Source organism: Elephantulus edwardii, unplaced genomic scaffold (genome assembly GCF_000299155.1).
Source record: "Elephantulus edwardii isolate Elephantulus edwardi_28Jun2011 unplaced genomic scaffold, EleEdw1.0 scaffold00046, whole genome shotgun sequence".
Classification (NCBI taxonomy): domain Eukaryota; kingdom Metazoa; phylum Chordata; class Mammalia; order Macroscelidea; family Macroscelididae; genus Elephantulus; species Elephantulus edwardii.
The window spans coordinates 438,107-459,420 of NW_006399796.1; the positions used below are offsets into that span (position 1 = coordinate 438,107).

At 37.9% G+C, this 21,314-nt stretch overlaps 1 protein-coding gene across 1 annotated transcript in view; it reads right to left on the reverse strand.

Moving 5' to 3' along the window:
- The window catches only part of LOC102862398 (DTW domain-containing protein 2-like), a 142,205-nt gene that overhangs the window by 70,302 nt on the left and 50,589 nt on the right, over positions 1-21,314 (reverse strand). Inside the window, exons 2-3 of the mRNA XM_006886018.1 lie at positions 18,730-18,820; positions 417-511 (exon numbers count right to left, since the gene is read on the reverse strand). Of these exons, the coding sequence (XP_006886080.1) occupies positions 417-511; positions 18,730-18,820 (186 nt within the window). The remainder of the gene's footprint in view (positions 1-416; positions 512-18,729; positions 18,821-21,314) is intronic.

Consider the following 21,314-nt stretch of genomic DNA (forward strand, 5'->3'; position numbering starts at 1 on the left):
CCCTATGAACCTGGAGAGAGGATGAAAGGCACCCAAGCGTCGAGGACTCTCCTTCATAAGGTCACTATGAGTCGCCTGTGACTCGACAGCACTTAACAACAACAACAACATTAGGCACCCAAGACTAAATGTATTACAAGTATTCTATCATACTCAATGTAGGTTTTTTTCCACAAAAATAAAACAAACCTTTTAGATCTATATGCTTTGTTATGGAATTCAGATAATGTTACTTTTTTTATTTCACCTTTTTTATAAGTGTTTCTTTTGCATATTTTTCTTAGGAGAGATTAAAATAGAAGTCTCTCAGTCTCTTCTAATGGACTATGATCTGGATTGGAGGACTGAATTGAAGGAAATCATTATCAAATTCCTTTATAAAGTGTTCTTTTAAATCATCCTAAGTGTAAATTTACCTTTCTTCACTGAAGCGACGACCAATCTTGACTTTACATTTCTCCTGAGGGAGGCATGCTGCTAGTAGAGGGACTGTCCGTAACACTTTGCTTTCCTTAATTAAAAAGTTACATAGATTTTTATTCAAACACATTTTAAAAAATTTAATAATGAACATTTGATTCATAACTTTATATATTATTTCTACTACTTTTACTATAGACAACAGTTTTATTCTGGTATTTTATATTTCTAAAATAGCTAAAATAAAGCAAGTATTGCTTTATAAATAGAAATTCATAGTATTTTCAGTTTTTATCTCAAAGAAATCTATTAACAACATATAAAATTATCTATAAATGACATTTGGAGTTCCTCTTATACTCATTTTAGATTACTATTTATTTAAATTCAAAGTAGAGCTTTATATCTTTAAGAAATTTTTAAAACTGTTATAGCATCATTTCAATCTGAGATTTTTCATTCTATAGCACAAGTAATTACAAACTATTCTAATTACATACATCATCTTAATTGATGATGGCAAGTAAATTCCTCACAAGAGTTACAAACATTCACACAAAATTTAACCCGGATTTATTTTCCTAATTTATTACTAAGTGTGATAAAAACATATATGATACTGTCCTGGATTGAATCACTCTGTCCTCCTCCCCTCAAAATGCATGGATTTAATGATAATGTGAATGCTATGAAAGTCCTCATGATCTGATGAAACAGTATAAGAGGCTTAAGGGTAGAAAGCAACACAGTCCTGGTCTACTAAAAAGAGTTTCCCTAAAGCTGGGTCGGTAAAACCCTTTAAAGAGGAGACATATGAGGGAACAAAAGTGATCCAGGAATGTAGGCCTCAGGATCACTGAGAATCATCAGAAGTGGAATTTATTTTTTGGAACTTAGGTTCTGAGTCAAGAAGCTCCTTGACACCAGGGAAAGCCAAGGCACATTGGGATCTTCAAGGACCATCAAGTACATAGATGCTTAAGGAAACACAGACTTTCCTCCAGATTCAACAGGGAAAGAGGGCCTTCTCCTAAAAGTGTCACTCTAAATTTGGGCTTATAGTCTCCTAAACTGTGAAAGAATCAATTTCTGTCTGTTAAAGCCATAAAACGTTCTGGTGGTACTGTTGTTGTGAGGGACCACTGACTGAAGTAAGACTCATAGCAATTCTATGAACAACAGCCCTGCTCTGTCCTGTTCCATCTTCATGATATCTATCATGCTCACGCCTACTCTTGTAATCACTGTGTCAATTTACCCAAAGGTCTTCTTCCTTTTCTTAACCCCCTACATTTCCCAACATTATAGCTTCTTCAAAGGGCTGGCACCTCATGACAACATGCCCAGAGTGAAAGAGATGAAGGTTTACCATCTTTACTTCTATGGGACATCCTTCCTCCAACATAGATGTGTTCACTCTTTTTATAGTTCAAAGTATATTTAATATTCTTCGCCAGCACTACAATTCGAAAGCATTCTTTCCTTGAAGCAATTGAAAAATACCCTGGCTTATATAAAGTACACTTCAGACTTTAAATCCCTGCTTTTTAGCACCTTAAAGAAGTCTCTGACAACAGAGTTCCCCAATAAAACATATCTTTCAATTTCTTGACTAATTGGCATGAAGGGTGTTAATTATGAATTCAAGTAAAATGAAGTCACTGACAAGCTTCAAACTTTTCTACATACATTATTATGCTGCCTACTGGTCCAAGGGTAAATATTTTTGTTTATGTGATATTGAGATATACTCCATATTGAAGACTATAATCCTTAAATTTCTTTAGTAAGTGCTTCTTCAAGTCTCCACCAATTCTACAAGCAAGGTTATCATTTTCATAATGCAGGCTATTGAGTCATCACCCAATCCTGATGCCAAATTCTTCTTCATGTAGTCCATCATCTCTAATCATTTGCTAAACATACAAACTGAATAGACAGTTGAAGGATACAATCGACATACATCTTCACTGATTTTGAATAATGTGGTATTTCTTTGTTCTGTTTAGACAACAGCTTCTTGGTCTACGTGTAGGAGTTACATGAGAACAAGTAAGAGTTCTGGAATTTCCATTCTTTTCAATGTTATCCATAATTTGATATGATCTAGTCAAATGCCAAAAGAACAAACAAGTCTGCTTTGAAGGAAGTACAAGCAGAGTGCTCCTTAGAGGCAAGGATGGTGAAACTTCATCTCACTTACATTGAACATGTTTATTTTCAGGATAAACCAATGCCTAGAGAGACATCATGTGGAAAATATAGAGGGTTGGCGAAAGAAAGAAAGACACTCCAGGAGATGGAATGACACAGTGACTACCACAATGGATTTGAGCAGGCCCGAGTTTGTGAGGATGGCACTGAATAGAGCAAGATTCAGAACTGTTGTTTAGAAGATCACTATGAATTGCAGTCTACTTGAAGGCACCTAACAACAACAAAATGATTCTGAAAAAAGTCACCTCATCTTAAGATCCATAAGCTTTATCATACAACACAGTCTCTTAAACAGGCAATTTAACACAATGGCAGGTTACCAGGATAACTGCTTTAAAGTGCCATAAAGACAATGATATATCAAAGTAACCCTGGGAAGAACAGACCTCTGAACTTTGCCTTATCCCGCATCATCCTATCTCTGCTTTGCTTGGGCCCTTTGTGGTAGTCACCATGTTAATCGATCTCATTGAGTCTGCCTCTCTTTCACTGATCACTTTTCAAACCTTCATATCTTTTTCCAAAGATTATTAGCTCCTGACACATGCCCAATGTACGTGAGATGAAGTTTCCTCATCCTTGTCTGGTTGTACTTCCACAAAGGCATTATTCTTTTAACGGTGTGTGGCATATTCAATACTCTTAGGTGAGGGCTATCTTCACAGGGCTACTATTCCTTCTAAAACAATGACTGAAATAATTATACTCAACAAAAAAAGAAATCAATTGTCAATCACAGAATAAGAAAATAAAGAAGAGAAGCAAGCAAATGACTCTGAAAGAGTATAAATTTTTCTCAAAATCAAAGCTCTATACTCTATTACTAAGGAAATGATATGTGAACTTCCTAAAAAGAAAATTAATTTCTCTAACTATGCACATAATAGTAAAATAAATAGATAATCTCAATAAATACAAGGAAGAGGAATCTCACTACCAGCAAAAAAGAAGTAGCAGAGAATATAGCACGATTTCTGAGTCACTTACTCTGAGGCTTACAGGAGAGCAGGAGCAGCCACAGTGAACCAGAGACTCAATGTGAGACCGAGCTGACCTAGGACTGCTGCTTCAAGGCACCAGAGCCAAGAACCTTCACCCTAGCTTGCTGGAGGACTTGGGGGGGAGATATCATAATTGGAAGGACCAAGAGAGTTTTATAACAGTGACCTAAAACCATAAGGCTGAAGGACCTGGGAGCATATTTCAGAAGTGGGTGTGGCTAAGATTTTATCCTGTTGCCAATCTGAATGGTAAACTGTTAATCTCCCTAATAAATCCCACATAGTTCTATGAGGTCTCTGTAGCTACTACAATGAATTTCTGACCAAGTGGTGCAATAGTATTGGTGCTGAATTAGTACAGGCGGCTCAGAAGCCTAAGAGACATATCTGACCTCATGAGAATAGGTAGTGTGTGGTAGATGGTGCTGATGGGGGTAGTTCCCCTTTGTGGAGTTAGTAGAAGACAGACTTGGCTCTCACACTTCCTTCACTTTTTTTACACAGGCATTAACACTCTACTCCAGGGACGATTCCCTACAGATAATTTGTACAAAGTATGTGAGAGAAAGTCTTGCCTTTCTTGTTTCTAAGTTTTCTGGTTGTACTTCTACAGCAGATTCACCCATTCTTCTGCCAGTCCATGGTTAAAATAAATCCAATGATTTTCTTAGTTATATCAAGGTCCATGTGTAGTGGAAATAATTAACCTGCTTGGACACTAACTGAAAATCTGGTGGCTTGAGTACACCCAGAGGTACCTACGAAGAAAGATTTTCTGATTTACATTTGAAAAAGCAACCACTGCAAACACAATGGTGTACAGCTCTACTCTGAAACACAAAAGTCATAATTTTATATTCTCTCTCTAGTTCTTGACAGTAAGTGTGTTGGGGTGACATTGCCAATGAGTAAGAAGGGGTGAGATAATGTCATCATCTTTGGAAAATGTAATTCAGCACAATCATTCTTATAAATTAAATTGTGTACTCTAAAACATGTTATATAAAAACTCTGTAGATGCAGTGTAATGTAATATAACCCTATCATTTCCATAAGTTTCCTATAAGTGAAACTGAGCTTCAAGTCATTAGACAAAGTCCCCAGTCACAAGTTAGCGATCTGTAGCCCTGCTCCATGACGTTTTCAATTTGCCTGTCCCTGCAGCTGACAATCTCTGAAGCCAGAAGCCTGAGACTCTGGCTCAGGAGCCTCTATGATAATAATGTGAAGGAGGTAAATAGCACTTCTGGGGAGGAAACGTGCAAATAAGGTGTGTAGACTACTAATGAGGTCAGTTTTGTCACCTGTCAGGCTTAAGTTAAACAGGTTTACGTAGCAGAAAAATGAGGGTCTTGCTACCACCAAGAAAGAAGAAGTGGAGAGTGGGGTATTCATCTGTTTGGGCCAGGTATTCCTGCATGAGACAGACCAGGACTAAGACCAGAGCAGTAGCAGTTGCAGCAGTAGACGGTGGAAGAACCGAATACCAACCCGATGGTACTGAAGTGGCACACTATGGAACCAGCCCCAAGCTTACTAGAGGGCTATGGAGAAGCTGACATAATTAGGAAGGACTAAAAGAGCTCTGCACCACTGATTCAGAACTGAGAAGCTAAAACCAACCAAGCAAATTACAAAACAAGCTAAAAATCTGGGCAGGTATCTTACTAAAGAAGGTATACAGATGGCAATAAGTATAGGAAAGATGCTCAATATCACAAAACATTAAAGAAATTACAGATTAAAACAACAATTGAACCACACATCTATTAAAATGACTAAACAATACCAAAAGCTGACTAGGACCTATAACAGGAACTACCATTCATGGCTGGGGGGGTGGGGGGATGGATGCAAATGAGTCAATTCACTATGGAAGACAGACTGGCAGCTCTAACAAGTTCTTACATGTTCACCATAAGATTTAACAATTGTGATTCTAAGCAATTATCCAAAATAATTTAAAAATTTACATCAACACAAAAACTTGCACATAACAGGCAAAGGATGGCAGTCAGGATTGTTCTTTAAGAGCTGAATATATATACAAACTGTAGACCTGCAGTCTTTTAAAATTTGTGTAGCTTTAGAGGTATACTCTTTCTGTGTTGTTATGGGAAGTCTCTGGGTCCTACAGCGGGCTGTTACTGTTTTTGAAATAAACATTCCTAAGTGGTACAGCACTCTTCTGTCATTTCTCTGTGCTGAGGTAACTACGGATTGCTGTGATACTGAATATTGTGTCACTGGTCTGTCAAGTGCAATAATGGTTACACATGGTTGATAATATCTGGTTAGCTAATGGATTGGGACAGGCTTGGAAGCAGCAGCGGCATCCACTTTCTAAACATGCTTGTGGAAACTCTATGAACTGAGAGAAAGGACAATTGTTATAGAACAAGGTTAAAGTCTTTTGTTTATTGGGTCAGTATTAGATGGCACTAAACAACAACAACAATATATATTGCCAAGTCCTTGTCTTCCATTTTGGACTTCCATTGGCTTGACTCTGTATAAGGGTACTCTTATTTTGGTTGAGGACCTGTGTGGATTGTTTCATTGTTTAAGCCTCTTCTTTAGAGTCAATAAGATCCCCAAGAGGACACTTGCATTTAAGGCCAAGCCCTTGTCTCCATTTTGGAAACTGGGTAAAGTGACTGGATTCTGTAAGATGGGCTATCTTGTTTTGGTTGAGGGTCATGGTGGAATGTTTTTTGGTTTGCCTTATTATTCACTATTATTATTATAGCCTGTTGTTTAGAGTAACAAAACTTTATGGAGGGCCCTTATATTTAATAAGTCGGGTCCAAGGGATTATCTTTTAATCATTTGCTACTATATTTTGGAAGAACATTCTTCTAAGTCGTACAGCACTCTTCTATTTGCTGGGCTGAGGTAATCTGGGTTTGCTGTGATGCTGAAACTTCTACCACTGGGGTCTCAAAAGCCATAATGGTGAACAGTGTTTGGTGGAGCTCCCAGTTTTAAGACAGACTGGGAAATAGGCGTGGCATCCACTTCCTAAACCACATGCCTCTGGAAACTCTATGAACTTAAAGAAATGATAGTTATAGAAAGGCTTCAGGTCTTTTGTTCTTGGAGTTGTGCACAAGCTGAAAGTAATAAACAACAACAACATGAAACCTATACCCAAATAAGAAGCTGTTATCCAAACAGAGCAAGGGAATATACAATGGATTAAAATCAAGGAAGATGTGCATTAAGACTATTTTTTCCTCAAGTGTATTCAGTCTATATACTGAACAAATCATTCAAGTTAGACTATATAGAAAAACATGTGGCATAAGAATAGGAAGAGACTGGGGAAGCAGTGGAATGCTCCCAGATGGGCATTTTTGGGTGGTGAAAGCCAATGGAATGTTTAATTATGGAGGACTGTGGAATGACGGAGTTCATGGAGTTTGAACTTTACCTTGGTTCTTAAATTCATTTGGCCTGAGGGCCGCAGGTCCTTGAGCCTGGTTTTCTTTTTGGTCAAACATTCTTCTAAGTGGTATAGCACTGGGCTGTCCATTTGCCATACAGAGATAATTTGTGGTTGCTGTGATGCTGAACACTGTGACACTGATGTGTCAAATGTGATAATGGTTACCCATGGTGGACAGTGTTTAGTGAAACTCCCCAACTAAAACAAATTTGAAAGCAGGAATGGCATCCACTTCCGAAACAACTTGCTTCAGAAACCCTATGAACTTGGAGAAACTATAAAAGTTATACAAGTGTTCAGGTCTTTTGTTCATAGGGTTGCTATGAGTTGTATGCAACTCAATGGCACTTAATAACACAACAGTACATCAATACAATGGAAATATATTTAATAACAAAAAAAAAGTTAATCATAAAGCCATGAAAAAAACATGGGAGAACTGGAAAGTATACTGTTAAGTGAAAAGAACTAAAAACTCAAAGTCATTGCTGTCAAGTCAGAGTTAAGCAGGCGACTCTCCAGTAGGTTTCTGGAGGCTGTAAATCACATCGAAGGAGACTGTCCATTTTTGTCCTGTGAAACTTCTAGTGAAATTAAACTGTCAGAGAGGTTCCACCTTTAGGTTAACAGCACAACTGCCTATGTATAGACCAGGCAAGAAGCATTTTCCAAATTGGAAAAACTTACATACTGTTGGAATACAAACATACGACATTATGTAAAAAGCAAAACCACAAAGACAGTAAAAAACATCAATTGTTGCCAGGTAGTTAGGGGAAGGAGAAGGGACTGAGAGATGAATATGGCAGTGAAGCTATTTTTAGATTCCTTATAATTATGAACACACGACAATAACCATCTATCAAAATCCACAGGGCTGTACAACACAAGATGTTTATGTGTTGAGATATATGTTTATATAAACTGAAAATTTAGAAAAATTCTCAGAAAGTAGGAAAATAATTACTGAGATAAATATTTACATAAACTGAAAATTCCTACTAAAAGTCTTAGAAAGTAAGAAAAATCATTATTGACATTTATTACACGTTTAAGGGAGCTCTGGTGGCTCAGTGGTAAAGAGTTACACTGCCAAGCCAAAGACATGTGGTTTGAATCGATCCGCTACTCAGCAGAAGAAAGATGAGCAGTCCCTTCCAGGTGATTCACTACCTCTGAAAACTCCCTAGAGGATCAACTAAAAAGGGAATAAAAAAGAGAAAAGGGAATAATAGTATGGTTACACAACCTCTGTTTGGAAAAGTCATCAGAGTTATTTCAGGATAAAGTGAACTATTTCCGATTTGGAAATACAACAGTAATTTATAGAGGAACTTCTAAGAAAACTAGTGAACTTGATCAAAATGAAAGAAAATCAGAAAACACTATGAAAAAACCAGCAAAGTATAAAATTATGTAAAAAAAAATTTTTTCCAAAGGTACATAAAAACAACATACATTAAAATATCAGCTATAAAAAGTTTATAAATATTTTTAGAATCCAAATTTATAGGATAATTTCAACAAATAATATAAATTATATCTCAACAATCCTCATCACTGAACCAATAGGTAACATCATGACAGATAGAGAAAACATTGAAATTGTCATGATTTCCTCTTGCTTGGATCCAGAGTCAACACCTAGGTACCAGCAGTTAGGATATCGGGAGATATACAGCACTAGGAAACATTGCTTTTGGAGATCTTGCCCTCAACAGCAGTGATGTCAGGTTAAAGACGATGGTGCACCTGATTCAAGCCACAGTCTTTCTAATCACCTACTATCCATCTGAGAGCTGGACAGTAAGTAAAAGATGACAGCAGTACTGTTGCCCTTGATAATAAAGCTTCGCCTCAAATACTTCGGGCATGTTACTAGGAAGGGCTATTTCTTGGAGAGGGACATGCAGCTCAGAAAAGTAAGAAGGTCAAAGAAGAAGAAAAAGACTCTTGACCAGGTAGATTGACATGGTGAACACTGCAACGGACTCCTGTGTGTCAGGAGGTTTGAGGATGGCACAGGATAGGACAGGGTTCAGATCTGTTGGTCTTAAGAGTTGCTACGGGTTGTACTCGATTCAACGGCACTTACAACAACAACCACTAGAGATGGAATCAGAGGGAGAGGGGAATAAAAATTAATCAACAAATAAAATTGGGTGAAGCCAAAGGCAAGAAACAAAATGTAGAGTACATATTTTAATGAAATAAACTAATTAATGTTACAAAAATGTACATGAATGATGGTATGAAATTACAATTATAATGTTGTAAAATAAAAAGTACATTAATGAATAAATGAAAACCAAATATAATTTGTAAACTTTCCCTCAAATAAAAAAATTTTTTAAAGTGTAATTAAATTTCTGTTTATAATAAATGAATAAAAAAAACAGAAAATTAGAATTTGGTGGGATTTTAATTTAAAATACACATGGGCTAGAGTTCTTGGGTAGCTAAAAAGTAATTTGATGTGTTGTTGTTATGTGCCGTCGAGTAGCCTGCAACTCATAGCGACCCTATGTGCAACAGCCCTAAACCCTGCTCTATCCTGTGCCAATCTCACTGTCTCTGACACACCCACCCAGATTACCCTAGTCATTGAATCAATCCATCTCATAGAGGGTCTTCCTCTCCTGCACTGTCCCTCCACCCTCCCAAGTATGACGTCCCTCTCCAAGGACTGGTCCCTCCTTACAACATGTCCAAAGTATGCCAAACGAAGCTTCAGAATCCTTGCCTCCAAGGAGCAGCCTGGTTTAACCCTCTCTAGGATGAATGTAGATGATGTATTTAATAAATATAGATTATGATAAAATAAATGGAACAATGAATATAGGCAAAAGTAGAGGTTTTAGATTATTCACAGATTATTAGTGTTTTAAAAAAACATTCTTCCCTCCTTGACATCATTATGAAAGATTCTGACACAAACTATTATCAACATCATCAATAAATAAGTTCAGTGGCTTATTTGAAGGAGTTGTTCTTTAACCCAAAAGTGCCCAAAGTATGTGAGATGGATCTTCAAAATCCTTGCCACAATAAAAAAAAACAAAAAAACTTAAAAAAACAAATCCTTGCCTCCAAGGTTTAACCCTCTCTTTTAGACAGACCTGTTTATTCTCTTAACAGTGGATGGTATGTTCAACATTCCTCTTCAGCACCAAAACTCAAAGGCATTGATTCTTTTTCTGTTATCCTTAATCAATGTCCAGCTCTCAATGCATAGCAAGCAATTTCAAAGACCATGCTTGGATCAGGCACACTTTAGTCTCTAGACTGACATCACTGCTCCTCAGGAATCTGAAGAGGTCCCTAACAGTAGAGATTCTCAATGCAATTTTTCTTTTGTACCTAACTGCTGGTGCCAAGAGCGTTATCATGGAATCAAGTAAACTGAAATTATTAACCTCAATCACTTTTCCATCTATCCTGATGCTATCAATTTGTCCAGTGGTGAGAATCTTCACTTTCTTGATGTTGAGTTTCAATTAGTATTGAACACTGCAGTCTTTGACCTTCTGAAGTGAACACCTGAGATCCTCTTCAGTTTCAGCAAGCAAGGTTGTGTCATCTGCATAACATAGGTTGTTTATGAGTCTTCCACTAATGTTGATATCACATTTCTCTTCATAAAGTCCAGCTTCCCAAATGATCTGTTCTATATATCCTTCAATATTCCAATTCAGGGCTTAAATCTGTCATTTACTTTTTTCAACTGGAGAAATGCATCCCTTTTGCTTTTCTAGTTCCAGTTCTTTGCACATTTCATTTTCTAATACTTTGCTTTATTTTCTCCAGGTGCCCTTTTAAATCTTCTGCATAGCTCTCTTAATGCAACACTTTCCCCTACTTTGTTTGGGCTTTTCTATGTTCTAGTTCAAGTTTCAGAGATTATCTGAAAACTCTTTTTGTCTTTTCTTTTGTTCTTGTCTTAGCAATGACCATTTTTTCCCCTCATAGATGATGCCCTTTAGTATCATCGCACAACTCATTTAGTCTTGGTCCTTAGTGTTCAGTGCATCAAATCTATTCTTTAGATGATTCTCCAATTCAGCTGGTGTAAAAATAACAAGGACCACACGGGGATCACCATATTTGACCTTTTACCAACTTCATAGGGGGAAATTAGCCCTGGCCATAGCATCACTAACACAAAACCAATTTTCATGAGATCAATATGTTTTCCACATTCACGCCTCTTTCTACTCATCTCAAGATTAGTTACTGCTTGGCTGGGTCCAAAATCCAATGTGATAGCTCACAGAACCATGCATAGAAGGGAAGTTAAAAAGTTCTAATTCAGATTAATAACAAAATGCAGTTCCCAAAATGTGCATACAGTCAACTCAGCCTCAAGTCTCATGGTTCTAAGTGGTCCCAAATTCTCAGTCCTGCCGATACTGGCTTCCTTACCAATTATCTAACAAAGTTCTCAATCCTGCCAATATGGCTTCCTCCACAATTGTCTAACAAAGTTCTCAGTCCTGCCAAGATTGGCTACCTCGCCCAAGTCTCATCTCACATCAATTCTCCAGTTCAATCATTCCTGCTGCTGCCATCCCAAAGCATGACTTACATTTCACCAGGTTGGGGTAACATCTCTCTTCTCTGGCTGGGAAAAGAATTCTATCTCTTCTAGTAGGGAAAAAAATTGCTGATTTTTCAGCTAGAGCTCATTGATTTATTGACAAAACTAGCCAATTCCCTTGTATTGTTCAGACTGGCCACTCTTATTGTGGAATGATAAGACAGTCAATTCCTTTGTGGATAGGCCAACACATCTCATGCACTTAGTCCAACCCATCTACACAGCATAACATCAAATAAGGGCTAGAGAAGTCATACTGAAAGACAAACTCCATAGTTGTGATAGAGTCAAGGTCTTATTTTGGCTCTCACAAACTTGTTTATTATTTCACTCCAATTTGAACTTGCCTATGCATAACTGATGGTCTTTTCCAGAGTCAGCCTTTGGCCTTGTTTTACTGCCCATATAGAACGCCTCCCAAGAGTTTACTTCATTGATCTCATCTCATTCCCTGGATATAATCAATCTGATTCATATGTATTCCATTAGAAGACGTTTATGTTTATAGTTGCTGTATATGTTTTTTAAAAGGGGTATCTGTAATGAATAAATTATTGGTTGTATAAAATTCAATAATGGAATCTTCAGTCTCATTTCTGTCATGTTGTTGTTGTTATGTGCCGTCGAGTCGTTTGCGACTCATAGCGACCCTATGTACAACAGCCCTAAACCCTGCTCTACCCTGTGCCAATCACATTGCCTCTGACATACCCATTCCGATTACCTCAATCACGGAATCAATCCACCTCAGAGAGGGCCTTCCCCTCCTGCACTGTCCCTCCACCCTACCAAGCATGATGTCCCTCTCCAAGGACCTGTCTCTCCTTTCAACATGTCAAAGTATGTCAGACGAAGCCCCAGAATCCTTGCTTCCAAGGAGTAGCCTGGTTTAACCCTCTCTAGGATGAATCTGTTTGTTTTCTTGGCAGTCCATGGAACATTCAATACTATTCTCCAGCACTACAGCTCAAAGGCGTCAATTCTTCTAGTCTCCCTAGTCACCGTTCAACTCTCTGATGCATAACAAGTGACTGCAAAGACCATGGCCTGTATCAGGAGCACCTTAGTCTCCTGAGAGGCACCGTTGCTCTTGAGTACTTTAGAGAGGTCCCTAACAGCAGATTTCCTGGCTGCTGGTGCCAAGAGTGTTGACTGTGGAGCCAAGCAAACTGAAGCTGTGAACAATCTCAATCTCTTTGCCATCCATCCTGATGCTACCGATTGGTCCAGTGGTGAGAATCTTAGGCCATATATTCCAAAACACTTGATCGTTCTAATGCGAAACTTATACTTGGACCAGGAGGCAGTCGTCAGAACAGAGCAAGGGAACACTGCATGGTTCAAAATTGGGAAGGGCGTATGCCAGGGATGCATCCTATCTCCATAACTATTCAACCTATATGCAGAACAGATTATCCGGGAGGCTGAGCTCTATGAGGAGAAATGTGGGGTCAAGATTGGTGGACCATTTATCAACAATCTGCGTTATGCGGATGACACAACCCTGCTTGCTGAAACTGAAGAGGACCTGAAGCGCCTGCTGCAGAGCGTCAAGGACTGCAGCCTACAATATGGATTGAGGCTCAATGTCAAGAAGACAAAGATTCTCACCACTTGACCAATTGACAGCATCAGGATGCATGGTGAAGAGATTGAGATTGTACACAGCTTTAGTTTGCTTGGCTCCATAGTCAACAGTCTTGGCACCAGCAGCCAGGAAATTAAAAGGCGCATTGCCATGGGAAAGTCTGCTGTTAGGGACCTCTCCAAAGTACTGAAGAGCAATGGTGTCACTCTGGAGACTAAGGTGCGTCTGATACAGGCCATGGTCTTCGCAATCACTTGTTATGCATCAGAGAGTTGGACAATGACCAGGGAGGGTAGAAGGAGAATTGATGCCTTTGAGCTGTGGTGCTGGAGAAGAGTATTGAGAATACCATGGACTGCTAGGAAAACAAACAGATTTGTCCTGGAAAGGGTTAAACTGGGTGGCTCCTTGGAGGCAAGGACTCTGAGGCTCCATCTAACATACTTTGGACATGTTGTGAGGAGAGACCGGTCCTTAGAGAGGGACATCATGCTTGGGAGGGTGGAGGGATGGCGCAGGAGAGGAAGGCCCTCTATGAGGTGGATTGATTCAGTGACTGGGATAATTGGGATGGGAGTGTCTGAGACAGTGCGATTGGCACAGGACATAGCGGAGTTTAGGGCTGTTGTACATAGGGTCGCTATGAGTCGCAGTCAACTCGACGGCACATAACAACAACAACTAGTCTTCGTTTTCCATATTTTGATTACTGTCACTAATTAGTATTAATGCATCTCAAAGGCATGTTCAATCAATTTCAGCATGCAAAAGTCAGTAGAAATCCTCCATCTCCGGCTTCAGAGGTCTCTATATAAATTGGCATAATAGTTGTATTAGCAGGTCTTCCTTTTTATGGGTATGAATTGTATCCTATCACTTACAGCAGAGTATTTCAGGACAGATCTTCAATCTTCTTTTGGACAATAAACATCACATCATTCCTTTTACATTTTTCATTGCCTGCATACTAGATCACAAATCGTCTCATTCAAAATGGTTAATACTATCTATCTTAACTCACAAACACCTAAAATGTGAGAATCTTCATGCATTCCATTTCTTAGAATTTTTAGAATTCCTAGAATCAGGCTTCAAACATTTCTTATGCTAATTATTAATGGTTTGTAGCTCTTTTCCCTGATCTTATGTCAACAAAAGAAGGGTCCTTCTTTGGGTGAAAGCTTTACTCATCTGATCTTTAAGGTAGACTGGAAGACTTGGGAGTGGTTAAGAGAGTTTTGTAAACAACGGCCTAAAAAAAAAAAGCCTTGTGGCCAAAGGCCAAAAGGCCTGTAGGATACCTTTAGAACTTGTCCAGATTAAATAAATTCATCCTGCTCTCACCTTAATTATAATAATAGACTTCTCTAATTATTGCCACAGTGTGAGAATGGTTCTGTGACTACACCAGTCACGTGGCCACAAAGGATTAATGGACCAACTAGTAGAGCACAGACAGGCCTGTGAGGGACACTTGGAGCTAGTACTGAGAGAGTAGGGACAGGAGCTTGGAGTTTTGTCTGAACTCATGACAAATGGCTTTATACTGTGGCTACTGTGGACTGATCACCATTGTGGAGCCAGGAGAAGTGATATCCAGCGTCACTCTCTTTACATATGCATAAACCACATTTTGCAGCATTCACAATAAGAGAGAATCTAGACCATGAACTACAACAGAAAAAGATAAAACATTAAAAATAATAACATTTATACAAATCTATTTCATTTTAAAGGCTTCCTAATGTCTGGAACCACAAAATTACTATAAAAAAATTGAAGTGTTGGCCAAAAGTATAAGAGCCAACAATCTATCTATTTCAAGTTTAAATGCATTAAAATAATGCTAATGATAAATTTTTATAGAATGCTGGGGAAAACATGCTATTAAAAGTGGATAAAAATTTTCTGTTAAATGAAATACCTAAAAAATTAAAAATTAAGATTTTCTAAGTAAGAAAAGGAAAACAACCATTTCACATTTCAGTCTTCAAGTGGTACAAGTTCCATAAATTTTAAAAAATTCTTCTTCAAGATTCTGATGAGATCTATGTTTCAATCCTAACCACTAAATAGGTTTTTGCTTCAGTTAACACTAAATTCATTTGTACCATGCATTTCCTAGTTTTGTATTAAATGTAGTTTGTAGTCTTCTACGACCTCTTTTATTCTCTTTATTTCAACTCTTAAAGCACAAATATGCATATACATAATGCTGAACAGTACAGGAAATTTTCTATTGTTCGGTACTCTTGAGGAGATTATGACGCAGAGCAAGCCAAGAAACAAAAGATCTGAACCTGGACTTTCCTGCAGCTACCTCATCATCTTTGATATGGTCCAGTGCACTGTTAAAGTCACTGTGTCAATCCATCTAGTTGAGGGTTTTCTGCTCTTTCTCTTTTGCTCCACCTTTCCCATCAATGATGTCTTTTGCTAAGTACTGACACCTCCTGACAACATGTCCATAGTGAGACAAAGTGTCAGCATCCTTGCCTCTAAGGAGCACCATCACTGCACTTTTACCAAGACAGATTTGTTTCTTCTTTTGGCTTCAGTACTCTTCTATAAAACAAGTCAAAGACATTGATTCTTCTTCTGTCTTCATCATTCATTGTCCAACTTTCAGCTGTTTTCAAATGAAAATAGCAGAGTTTGGTTAAAGCACACCTTTGTCTTTAAACTACAATCAATAAATGCACTTTACATTTTGGAGAAGTCTTTGAAAGCAGATTTTCCCAATGTAACACCCGTCTTTTCATTTCTTGACTGCTGTTACCATGGATGATGATCATGGATCAAAAAAAAAGAAAAAAGAAATTATTGTCAACTTCAATCTTTTCTCCATCTAATAGTCTACTAGTGTTTTCTTAATGTTGTGATGTAATCCATATGATGTACTCTTTGATCTTCTGCAGTAAGTATTTCAAGCCTCTCCATTTCCAGCACACAATGTTGTGTCATCTGCATAATGGAGGAGGTTGATGAGTCTTCTATAATATTGATGTCAGTCTTCAGTTAGTTCACCTTCTCAAATTATTTTGTCAGTATAAAGATTGATAAAGTATGGAGAAAGGATATAATCCTGACATATACCTTTTCTGATTTTGAACAATGCAGTATTCCCTTGTTTTGTTTGGGCAGTTGCTTCATGGGCTATGCAAAGGTTCCACATGAACACAAATATACTGGTGTAAAAAGAGCAAGGATCACATGCAGATGGTCATATCTGACTTTTACCCATTTCACAAAGGGGAAATATCCCTGTCAATAGCATCAATAACACAAAACCAATTCCCAAAAGGTCAGACATGTCTTCCACAATCCCGTATATCCTTTTAATCATCTCAACACCAATCATCCTGCTTTGCTGGGTCCAAAATCTGATATGACAGCTCATAGACTATTAGAGAACCATGTTGAGGAAGTCAAAAGGTTATATCCAGGTTAGTAAGTAAGGACAGCTTCCAAAAAGTACTCTCAGGCACTGCAGCTCTGAGCCTCACAGCTTTAGACCAGTGTTACAAAGTTCCCAGTCCTACCAATATTGGTTCCACGCACCCCTAAATTGTCCAACAAACCTACACAAAGGCTTTTAGCTTAATATTGGTTCTGTCAGTGGGCAAGAGAGAGGTGGATGGTAGCCAGCTTCTCCTCATGTCAGGTCTCTCTGTTCCTCTGCTTTGGCTATGGCTTCAGCTGACATAGATGTAGCTAGAGCAAGAATGTCTGGTTCTGAAGAGCATACTCCATTCTCTTGCTGCTGCTGCTGCTGCTGCTGCTGCTGCTGCTGCTTCACTGGTGGAGAAGGTCTAATCTGCTGCTGGAGTCACTCAAGTGAGTGGTTAGACTAGCCAAACCCCTTGTAGACTGGTGAGACTGGCTACCTATTCCTTTGTGGAATGGTGAGATAGCCAGCCCCCTTGCAGAAAGGCTAACATGCCCTATTCACATATTCTCACTTTTGCAAATGGCAGGGTCAAGTTTAGTGGCTAGGAAAGCCATATTGAAAGATAAACTCCACAACTGGGATCTCCATTTATCCCAATGTTAGTTATAGTTTGTTATGATTCACATAAATAACTTTTGCAAAATCAATAAATCAAAAGGAAACACCTTTCTGGTATATTGCATTTAGCTAATATTTACCTGACATCTGTAAAAATGTCTCCGTGTCTCTTCTGAATACAGTCTGAATTTCTAGAAGTTCCCATTGATGTATTTGTCCAGATATTTTTTTCTCCGTAATCTTCATTTTACTTTCATGTGACAGTAATATTACTGGATAATTTCCACATACTGTTATATCATCTTTTTTGGAATTTGAACAAACATGGATCTCTTGTCAGTTGACCAGCTACCTGTTTTCCAAATTTCCTGGTACAGACTGTTGAACACTCCCAGGGTTTCATCTTCTAGGTGAAACGTTGCTGTTGGTGGTGGTGGTGTTGTATACTGCAGAGTCAGGGCTGACCCACAGCTGACACTCACATGGGTTTTCAGAAGAAGAGACTATCCTTCCTTCTCCTAGGAGCAGCTGGTGGCCTCTAATCGTGTGCCTTTGGGACTGCAGCAAAGCTTCTCACCACTAGGCCACCAACTGGTATTCCATCAATTCCTGGAATTGATGGTATAAAAGAAAATAGAAACAAAACATTTTCAAACACTACCATACTGCCATACTGCCAGTTACCTGCATTTTAACAAGCAGAGATATCAAGAAATTCAAGTTATATCCAAATATTTTTTTCCAAAAACCATTCCTTTTTATAGTTCTTTATTCAAAAATATTTTTTTCTGTATTCATACAAAATTTCTGGAGTTCTAAATATCTTTCTTTCAGGAGCTCTGGTGGCCTAGTGGCAAGGTGCTGCAACTACCATCCCAGAGGTGCACGGTTCGAATCCACCAGATGCTCTGCCGGGGAAGGAGGGGCAATCTCCTCCTGTACCAGTCAGATCTAATTTGATGGTACAAAACACAAAAATAATAAAATAAAATAAAGTAAATATCTTTCTTTCATTGCCTTTCTACCTTTCCCAATATGATGTCCTGTTCCAAGACCTGGCTCTCCTGATAATAAGTGAAATAGAGGAAGACTCTGAATGAGATGCATTGATAGAGTGACAAGAACACATTTGAACGTGACAGAGATCTTGAGGATGGTGCAAGATAGGGCAAGGTTCCAATCTGAGTTGTTCATAGGGAAGCTATGAGTTCTAGGCAACCTGTCAGCACCTAACAACAACAACCTCTATCTTTAATGTTCAATATCATAGCTTTATATAAAATACTAACTAACTGTAAAATATTATATTATCAAACAAAATGTCAATGAAAATTTTCCCCCACAAAAGTAAGTTACTTTCGGTTTAATTTAGAAATGCTGACAAGGTAAGAGAGAGCAGAATTCATCTATATTCTTCTATTTTAAATTGTATATTTTACATGATCTTACCTCTGCTGGATGTTGAATTATGTATAAGTGAGTAGAGATGTGTAGAGGATGCACTGGTAGAAATGGACATAAACACACTTTCTGAGGACGGCTAAAGGCAAAAAAGAAAAGAAATCCTTTCAATTTTGTTAAAACAATGATATAAAGGTAGTTGAAAACTTACTTGTGTCGAGAAATATACAATAGTTGCATTCATTTAAAAAATAAATTCTAAGGATTTATTTAACCAGACTGCTATGGATACCTTCTCCCCAAGTAGTTCTTTAGCATATATATGAGGTAAAGAATTTTTAAAAAATCACTTTGGTACCAAAACCAGAAAAGAAAGCATAATGAGAGAAAATTATAGACCAGTATCTTCCACAAATATAGATGTTATAAATCTAAATAAAATCCTAGCCAATAGAGCCCAACACCAAAATCAACTGAGACCCATTCCTGATATTCAAGGATGGTTCTAAACTAAAAAGATTAAAAAAAAAAAAGTAATTCACCAGAACAATAAAATAAAGGGGAAAAAAAGAACCACATGATGATCTCAATTAATACAGAGAAACTATCTGACAAAATTCAACACTTTTTTTTTCTGGTGAAAATGCTCAACAAAAAAAGGAACAGAAGTGAAATCCCTCAACATCCTTAAAAGAAAATATACAAAACCAATGGTCAACACTACATCATGGAGAAAAAATTAATGAGAACCAGAAAAGAATATCTTTTATCAACATTTCTGTTCAACAATATATTGGAAACCATACAGGACAAAAAGGCAGGGAAAAAAATAAATGGAATCCAAATTGGCAAAGAGAAAGCAAAATTATCTCTATTTAAAGATTATTTAATCCTATAGAGAGAGAGCTCTGGTGGCCTAGTGGCAAGAAGCTGCACTGAAATCCCAAAGGAACATGGTTCAAGGCTACCAGCTTCTCCGTGGAAGGATGAGCAATCTTCTCCCATGCAATTAACTGTCTCTGAAAACCCATAGGAAGGTAAGCTACAGGTCAGTTCTGACTCTATGGTACACAACAGCAATCCTACATATTGAAAATCCAAAGACTCAACAAGAAAATTAATGGATCTAATTGAACAATTTAATAAAGTAGCAGGGTATAAGATCAATATACAAAAAAAACACATTCCTCTATAGTAACAAAAAAAACTCTGAAAAAGAAATAAGGAAAGCTGCATCATTTAGAATGTTGTTGTTGTTGTTGTTGTTTAATGTCATTGAGTCGCAGACAACTCATAGTGACCCTATGAACGAACAGCGTGAGCATAGAGTTTCCAGAGGCAAGCCATTTGGGAAGTGGAGGCCGCTTCTGCTTCCAGGTTTGATTTAGTCGGGAAGCTCCAGCCAATACTGTCCACCATGGGTGCCCATTACCACAACTGGCACATCACTGTCACAGGCTTCAGCATCACATTTAGAATAGCCATCCTAAAGTAGAAATATTTGGTTACAAACCTACCCAGAAATACAAAAGATTTATACAAAGTAAACTGTAGAGCACTACTTGTTAAAGGACACCCAAAGAGAGCTACATAAAAGGAGGAATGTACCATGTTAAGGCAAGGAGAAAATAATGAGTTGGGAGAAAATAAAGAGTTCATCCAAGAGCTGGCAACAATGCCTGGCTTTTACTGAGTGCTCAAAACTTAGCTATTATTATTATTTATATGAAGAGATTCTATTTGTTAGACCAAGCATTTGAGGATAACATTTGAAAAGTAAATAAAATACTAAATTTATTTAAAATACTAAATTTACAAACATATTTTAAATATTTAAAGCTATTGCATCAATTCAATTCACAATGACTCACTTTACAATGATAGAGAAAATTAATTAACAAAGTTGAAAATGGAGTAGTTTGTTTACAGGCATTCAGTGTGATCTGAAGTAGCCCTGGCAGTATACTGGTTAACCAATTGGCTTGAAAAGTTGGTGACTGGAAACCACCAGTTTCTCTGCAGAAGTTGGATTCCACACGGATTACAGCTTTGAAAATCCTATGGAGACATTCTGGGCTGTCCTATAGGGTCTCTATGATTAGGAATTGACTTGATGACAATAATTTAACTTGATTCTCAGTTGAGGGAGCATTAGCCAACCTCTCCCTAAAAAGCCTGGGATTCCTGCTTTCCAGTGTGTTTCCAGAACAAGGTACAAAGAAGGTGAGCTCGGATGACTGAGTGCTCAGAAATTGCAGCTGCCTGCTCCATGGAAGAAGGAGGGCAATCTCCTCTGGGGCAATTAACTGCCTCTGAAAACCCAATGAGGGTAAGCTAGTCAGTTCCAACTCAACAGACAGTGACCCATTCTTCAAGAAATTACCAAAAAAGAATCACCAGTGTTTTAAAGAAAGTATATTTAGGCAGAATGTTAAATGATCCAGGAGGTATCAAAAGAAGATGTAAGGAATATACTGAGTTATTGTACCGAAAGGAATTGGCAGATATAGAAGCATTTAATGAAATAGCATTTGAGCCAGAGCCTATGGTGATGAAGGAAGAAGTTCAAGCTGCTTTGAAGGAAATAGCAAAAAATAAGGCCCCAGCAATAGATAGTATACCAATTGACATAT